This window comes from Neoarius graeffei, chromosome 12 (genome assembly GCF_027579695.1).
Source record: "Neoarius graeffei isolate fNeoGra1 chromosome 12, fNeoGra1.pri, whole genome shotgun sequence".
Classification (NCBI taxonomy): domain Eukaryota; kingdom Metazoa; phylum Chordata; class Actinopteri; order Siluriformes; family Ariidae; genus Neoarius; species Neoarius graeffei.
The window spans coordinates 53,225,153-53,233,653 of NC_083580.1; the positions used below are offsets into that span (position 1 = coordinate 53,225,153).

Consider the following 8,501-nt stretch of genomic DNA (forward strand, 5'->3'; position numbering starts at 1 on the left):
ATCACCCGTTGATTTTCTGTGGAAGCTGTGGAAGAATTACATCAGTGGGATGAGAGAGTGGCAAGAGCGCCCTCTTGTGGAAAATCTTTCATTTGTGATGGTGTGGAAGGTGTGAAAACACGAAAGCCATGGGTGTTCTGCATGCGAGAGGGTTCATCCTGCACTCCACAGAAAGTTTAAACATACAGATTTATAAATGTATCCCTAATGAGCAAGCCTGAGGAGATGGTGGCAAGGAAAAACTCCATGAGAAACATCGAAAGGAACCAGACTCAAAAGGGAACCCACCCTCATCTGGGTGGTAACAGGTATCGGTCACCTACACACTCAGAAAACAAAGTACATCATTTAGGGGTACAACAGCTTGTCACTGGGACAGTACCCTCTAAGGTACTCATTTGTTCCTTTTTATCCTAAAAAGGTATACATAGTTATCTTGAAGTCCAGTAATGAGCCCTAGGAAGTACATTAGTGTAGATTGTACCTTGGGGACAAATGCGTTGTACCCCCATTTCTGACCGTGTATTTGCTTCATAGCACTTCCACCGCTCCCTGTCAGCTGCTACTGTTTGTACTTCATTCCAGGACTTCCAACCCTGGAGTGTCTCCTGTTATGAGGTAAGGTTACAGCATCCCAAAGACTTACTAAGTTTGCACTGTTTCTGCGATTTTTTTATTTAAAGCAGTAGAGGGTCCTCAGCCCTGCCTGGAGAACCAGGGGATCACTCTTCATCTCATCCCTACCCTTTAACCTGTTCAGCTTGGGCAACCCTACTGGGAAACACAAGACTCCAGCTGGCATAGCGCTTAAGGTCACATGGAGACACAACCACAATAAGGTGGCAAGCCCTTCTAGGACAGGGTGATAACAGGCAACGGGATTATAAATAATGGCTTCTATATGGTTAAAAGGTGCAGTTGTGTAGCCAGGTAATTCATTATAGTTTTCATATTGTTAATATCAACTACTTTCTTACATATACTTTTCTGCAGATGTTTTGAGCCAAACAAGGCTGAACCCAAGCACAGAGCTTCAATATAAAAAAAAAGTGAGGCAATACAACAGTGGCATATTTTGTCTACAAGACAAAAGTGGCTCAAGAACCCCTTCAACTCAAATTATTTGTCTCACGTATCAGGACAGGTAAATATTTTTAATAAATGACAAAACCTACTTGAAACATTCAGCTTGTTAAATCCATGTTTCTTCAGTACATTATATTTAGCATTACAATTTCAACTTTAAACATGACCTTGATATTTCCACATTTGAGCCACTAGGTGTTCATAAAACATTTAGGAACCCATGCACTAGATCGTCCTGATGGCAAGGGACACAACCAAAATGTGTTTTAATAAGGGCACATAAACATTAGACACTACTATATACACACACAAACAATAGGGCATCCACTGCTTTCATTTCTTTTTTAAATCAATTTTATTTCTCACATAAGCACAACACTAAAGCTGGGAACATCCGAACCAAACCATGACAGGGTGGAGAATTCCACCATAACGCAAGTTATATGATGCACAAAAACAAGTCAAAGGGCAGGTAGTAAACCCATTTTCGCATCGTACCAATTTTCACCCAACAGGATAGATCACCAACTGGTAGATGCTTCAGCACTTAATTTTTTTTTTTTTTATGCCTAACAAAGCTCACTTCCTAGTTGAACCCGGCTATGAAGCACCGAGCAGAAATTATACTTTCCTCTAACTTACAATAATTTTTAAACTTGCTTTAAACTTCAAAGCCAATCAAAATGCAGCACTGAACAGTACCTATAACAGTGTAAACTGAATGACCTTTCTGATGTACATTCAAAATAAAGCAAATAGATCTTATAGCTGTGAGAATTACAACAATGATTTCCTCTTGTACAACAGGATAATAGATCAACTAAAAAAAGGCTCAAGATGGGGGAATGATAAATGGAGAAAGGAATAATGTCAGCCCACATTACATCAATAAATCTGCTCTATTACACTAACAAAAGAGATGAACAAGTGAAAGACAAGCAAAATGAAAAGATGATTGGTATAAGGATTGGGAAGGAGGAGTCTAATCTTCATCAGATGAATCTCTATCGAAGTTGTAAGCCATGAAGAAGACGTCAGGTCGAGGAGGGACAGGGGAACGGCCCGGATTCACAACCTCAAAGCCCAGGAAACTAAACGTACGCACCAACTTGGCTACACATAGCAAGGGAGAGAAGAAAAAAAAAAAAAAGTTTAAAAAAGTACATTTGGTTTCATTTCAATTATTAAAAAAAACAAAACAAAAACACTACACTTCTTTAAAATCAGACTGCAAGACAGCCATACATGGATTTGAAACAATCCTCTCCAATCTGAGATTTGTGAAACATGGTATCCACCATTTTTTTTTAGCCTGTCTGTGCGCCAAGACTGCCATTTAAATAACATTAGCCACAGATGGATGGCGTTTGTCATGACATTTTGACAGGTCTGGCGGTTGAATAACCTCAGTAAGAAATGAGTTTTCCAAGTAGCATACAGTACCAGTCAAACACTGCCACACCAAATTAAATGTTTATTTTTATTAATTAAAAATACTTCATATATTAAAAGTAACAATGGAGTGTCATTTCTTTTTACTTAGTTGAGCAGGTCTTGACATATGAATGACTGCAGTTGTGGAATAGGGCCATTTGCTGCATTTATTATTTACCATTTGCTCTCACACATTAAGGAGGCAAGAAATTCCACCAATTTAACACACCTGTTAATTGAGAAGTATTCCAGGTAATTACTTCATGAAAATGGCTAAGAAAACACCAATATAGTGTGCAAAGCGGTCAAGGTAAACAGTGGCTAATAAACACTCCCTCCATTATTGTTCAATGTAGAAAATTGTCAACATACAGAAAAACCTATGAACGAGTAGGTGTCCAAACTCGACTGGTACTGCATGCTTATAAATCTTCAGATGAAGTTGTACAGATGTTCATAAGGACAGCTCCATATGCCCCGATACTCCCACCCTCTTTACATTACCAACCCAAATGATATGCCTCAAAATCCATTACACCACAACTTGAACACCAAGATGTTAAGCTGGAACGTACCACGATCATCTCGGTTCTTGTAAAAGCAAACATACACGCTGGTGACCTTTAAATGTTCTTCAGCAAATTCCAGCAGAGATGCAAAGCTGCAGGAGGAAAAATAATTACTCACTAACCAATGCAATTAGGTAAACACTAATATCACCAATATTTAACTAATGCCACTTGTAGCTGAACCCCCTTGATCTCTAGGTGACCCCTGACCTCTCCTTGCTGCCCTCTGGAAGGGTCTCTTGAGGAATCTCAATGTAAAGGCCGTCGCCACGGACAACCGCCTCCCAGCGAATCACACGAGAGACAGTGGGCCGGCTAAGGAAGTGCAGCATCGGCGGGCAACCACCACCAGCAGGACGTTCAATCACACTTAACTTCCTGTCCTGTGGAGAGAGAAGGGCATTTCATTTTAAAATGGGATTTTCAAGCCTGTGCCCCAAAAGGTGTTCAACATGGGTTCTTGCAGTATATTCATAAGCCAACTAGAACCTTTTAAAATGCATGGTTTGGAAGTGTATAGATTCCACATTATTTTTGCACATTGTAGCCTACCAGGTAGTCAGAAGTTAGACGGACATTAGCACATCACAAACTTCAACAGTAAACATGGGAACTTTAGCACCATGTTCCAGATTATGCAAGCACACACAATGAACACAATTCAAACTCTTCGTTAACTAGTGTTTAAGCATCTTGTTACAAGATGTTTTTTCTCACCGTGTAGAGTGGCCGAGCTGAGGGAGAGTGATCCCGTGTGCCATTCCCTCGCCCACCTGGGATCTTCAGGGGTGGGAGAGGGGCATCAGGAACACCACAGAGGCCCAGGACCAGGAGTACTACTACTACAGCTCAGAGACAGACTGCAGAGAAGACCCGGGGGGGGGGGGGGGGGGGGGGGGGGGTGTTATTAGATTGTTCATCAAACTTAAATTTCTAAGCGCATCAAAGCAGGTTATTAATGTAACCAACCATTTAAAACAAGTCCAATTTGTTTACAAATTACTTTGACAAACCATGAGGTGCTTCATCCCTAAAGTTGAATCCCAAATCAATAAGGTCAAACAGTAATTTACAATTTAAATGTTTAAAATGGGCAGTTTTAGGGAAACAGGAAATGATGTCATTAAACCAGGATAAATATGCTGAGGTCGGTGTAGGGAAGCCCTGACCAGAAGCACAGCACTAATGTTCATAAAAGCTTTATGGAGGCATCATAATGACTCCATTATTTAACGGCTCCAGACACCAAGTGCATTTTATTGCTTACCAGCAGCTATTGCGATCAACTGGTCTGATGACCAGGATGACATCTCTCTCCCCCCCAGTTTCTATTTGGAAGCTTCTAGTTACATTTACCATCACACAAAACTGAGCAGGTGAAATATTTAATCAGTTTGCTCTTAAACTCCAAGCTGTTTATCTAAAGCACAAGTCTTGCATCACATCTACAAACTAACCGATTATATAAGTTCAAGACCAAAGACCATCAGCTATAAAAGCATAAAGTCAACACGCCAACATTACCTCACTGGCCAAGAGTTACAACTTTCTTCATCTGAGAGGTTTCAGGAACAAAATTAGGTCTCTAGTAAAATGCTTTCACTTCTGGGTGGCACAGTGGTTTGCACCACGTGGACAACTGAGGCCTTTCTGTGCAGAGTTTGCATAGTCTTCCCCATTTCCCCTCACAGTCCAAAAGACATGTGAATTAGGTCAACTGGTTACTCTTTTTATAAAAAAAAAAAAAAAAAACCCATAGGTGCATGTGTGAATGGTTCTTTGTCTCAGTTTTAGCCCTGTGACAGTTTGGCAACTTGCCCAGGGTGTACACCCCACCTCTCGCCCAGCTCCAGCTTTCCTCATGATCCTGATAGATGGGCAGTATAGACGATGGATGTTTGTACTTCAGGTAGACAGTGTACGAGATACGATGCACTTGGCAATATAACCGACAGTGGGATTACCATAAGGGCATTGGGAAGTCAGCACCACTGCACACCAACCCAACCTTCATTTGGGTTACAAAAGCTTTCAGGTTGGAAACAAGAGTGTCTGGATAAACCCTACATACAGTATCAAGTGCCTGAAAACAATCATTAACACAACATCTGACCATGTGTCACATGACTAGGGTTTAATTTCTTTTAAAGAGATAAAGTCAGTTCCCCCCCCCCCACTTTGAACAGTGAAACAGATACTGTTTGGTTTCTGCATGTTGCACGGGGGACAAACAAAACACCCACTGAGGGCAATTGCGCAAGGCAGAAAATGCACATCTGTCAAATACAGCAAGTCAAATGTTTACCAAAGGCACCCACAGAAACCACAAGTTAGCTAACCACCCAACACAAATTATGTAAATCTTTAGTTTAAAAATATTCGGCATATTGCATCTAGTGTTTATTTTTCTCCTTGTTCATCGGTCCCAGGTAGCCAGAAAACATGGCATTTCTGCAGCTTTGACCCAGTTGAACAGTACAATCAGCTTTAAAAAAAAAAAAAAGCCAACCACAATAAGGCCCCCCCCCCAAAAAAAAACAATTCTACACCGAATTCTACACAGAATTCCTCCTTACGGAGACAATACTTCGATATGAAGGTACTTTGGATCAAACTTCACAAATGGACTATTATTTTAATACTTTTGAGCAGGAATAAGATGCATTTTGTGATTAGATGTGCATGTTTAACAGATAAGCTTTACATTCTAACTCAAATTCTATACAGCTTTTAAAAGAACAACAACAAAAACCACACAAACAGGCTGACATTAATTTATTTTAAACAATACAATGCTGACTTTATGGCCAGTTGTGCACCTTAACAGAGCAAAATATCACGCGAAATTAAAGTTATAAAAGCCATGGATTTTTTTTTTTTAATTCTTATGTAAAAATAATATGGGGAGAAAAAACAACAGAGATGTCAATCATATGACGTCACAGCACCATGAGGAACCTGTGACGCAAATGTCAAGAAACGAGGCCTAGACGGCCAAGTTAATCACGCTAGTTTACTTTACTAGCAACATTCCAACAACAACAAACCCACATTTGAGAGAACACACCATCAGGACTTGATGTTCAAGAAGTTTTAGCACTGAGAGTTCGGGCTCGTTAGCTAGTTAATAAGAAGATGGAAGAAAATCCAGGATCGTTAACTAGCCATCGAATCTAGTAATCGTAGACTCTAATGCTAGCAGGCTAATCCGGCTAGCTACGTCGTCATTTTACCGTGACTAAACTAGGTGCCGATATTTAGTGTCATATATCGTTAAACACGAGCTAAACGAAATTTAAAGCGTTAAATTTTTAACTTTAGGTCAAATTATGACAAGGTTATTTAAACTGCGTTACCTTAGCTTCCTGGCTAGCGCTCTTGAAGCTCAACAATTGAAAATATGAGAAACATTGACGAAAGATATCTTGATAAAAGACATAACACAGCCAGAAAATATCCACAGAAATTAATTTTCGATGAAATAATATGAGCATGAGTAACAGAAGCTAGTCTCCCTTCCCCCACCAGGCAGCGCTTCCTCATTTTCACTTACTTGCTAATCATGTCAGAAAGATTACAATTTAAAGCATCCATTTGGATTTGACACTGAGGTTTTCCTTCTTTTTCACGGGCGAAACAATGACTATTGAGTATCCGCTGGAGGTTGGATTTGACCATCCGGCCTCGGAGAGGTTCACGGCCGCCTGACTGTCTCTCAGTTCCTTAGACTGAAGAAACCTCTCGGTACTTCGGTGTCACGCTTTAAAAACAAGGGCCACGTTCCAAAATGTCCAACTATTGAATACGCATGCGCAAAGTTATCTATAGACTGCCGTTGTTTTTGTACCCTTCGTAGGGCGCAGACGGAGGAATCTTTGAGGTGTTTGGGATGGGGCGCTTGTTTCCTACTAAAAAATACGCAGGGCAATGGAAAATTACTGAGAGCTGCAGATAAAAACAGAGGAAATAGAGCTGACTGAATTGTTCATACATCATCAGTTGCAGGGAGGAGAACGTGTTAAATCTTTTTAATCCCGGCTGTTCTGAAGTGTACAGTTTAAACACAGAGAAATTAGTTCAGAGTTCTTGTACATGTCTTGAATTTAAATGAACATGTAAATGTTGAACAATTCAGAAAACAACTCTGACACCAATGTGTTGAAACCAGTAGCTTTCCTACTGCACCTCATACAATCAACTTTTGTTTTATTGTATACTTTTTCCATCTTCTTTTTGCATTTATACTTTCACTTTATTTTCTCCTGTGCATTCTGTTACATTCTTTTTGTAATTTAGTGTCTTACTACTTGATTGTGCAACACTTTGAGCTACCACATGTCTGAAAACTGCTCTAAATAAAAGCAAAAATCCAGCATTTTTAATGACATTTTTTTCTTTTTTTAAAAAACACTGGCACTAATCTATACCATTTCCTTCATTACTGTAGAATTTCAAGGGTATTATTTTGTACATTTAGATTTCATTATATATACACACAGTGATATGCAAAAGTTTGGGCACCCCTGGTCAAAATTGCTGTTACTATGAACAGTTAAGCAAGTTGAAGATGAAATGATCTCCAAAAGGCATAAAGTTAAAGATGACTCATTCCCTTTATATTCAGGCATGAAAACAGGTCAGGGGTGAAAAAGGTGAGAAGGGTGCGCGAGTGGTGACGTGGCCTCTGGTGTTGTTTTATTTTGTTTGGGGGGGTCCTTCCCCAGAATAAATATTATAGCCTCCTTACTAAGTATACTGTATTGACATTTGCACAAGGACATACAGTACAAATACATGCAGTTATAGTGAAATTATGGCCTGGAAAAAAATGCGAATAATAGAACGAAGAAAGTGGAACACACAAGGAATAGTGATCATTTTTTCCTTTTATTTGCCTGGACCACCAGTATCTCCATGGCCCGCTTTCGCTGAGTTGCCACATGTTTCAACCTTGCCCGCTTCTCTCCTTCAGCAGTCGGTTTCTTGGCCTGCTGAGCACTGCAAGTTGCTTGAGAGCCATACTTGCTCTGCTGCTTTTCCTCCTTGTTCACCCTCTGCTGGTGTTTGTATGTGGCTGCTGCAGAGTTAATGTTCTGTCCACTTCCCTAAACTTCACGTCCTCCCTTCTAAACAGCTGCATAGCTGTCTTCCCCCTTGACATCAGCGTATACTTGACCGTCTGTATTGCATTAAATGTTTCCACATTCATGTTGCCACTCCTTTGATCAATTACATCATTCATCAGACTAAATGAGGACTCAACTCTAGGTCCATGAAAGATGGAGAGGCAACACTTAACCAGTGCACCCAGGGAGGGGCACTTGTCTGGTTTGTCGAAGACATGACCCCACCACTCCACGATGCTCTCTCCCTCCTTGAAGCTGGGGATGGTCAGGTCAACACTGAACCGCA

General features: G+C 40.4%; 1 protein-coding gene across 1 annotated transcript; it reads right to left on the minus strand.

Annotated features, from left to right (window-relative positions):
- Window positions 1-1,417: 1,417 nt before the first annotated feature.
- oaz1b (ornithine decarboxylase antizyme 1b) lies at window positions 1,418-6,838 on the minus strand. Its single transcript, XM_060936011.1, is given in 6 exon segments — window positions 1,418-2,199; window positions 3,096-3,181; window positions 3,300-3,472; window positions 3,807-3,893; window positions 3,895-3,949; window positions 6,643-6,838. Coding segments are annotated over 6 exon segments (657 nt in total). The 5' UTR covers window positions 6,768-6,838; the 3' UTR covers window positions 1,418-2,068.
- Between the last annotated feature and the right edge of the window lie 1,663 nt (window positions 6,839-8,501).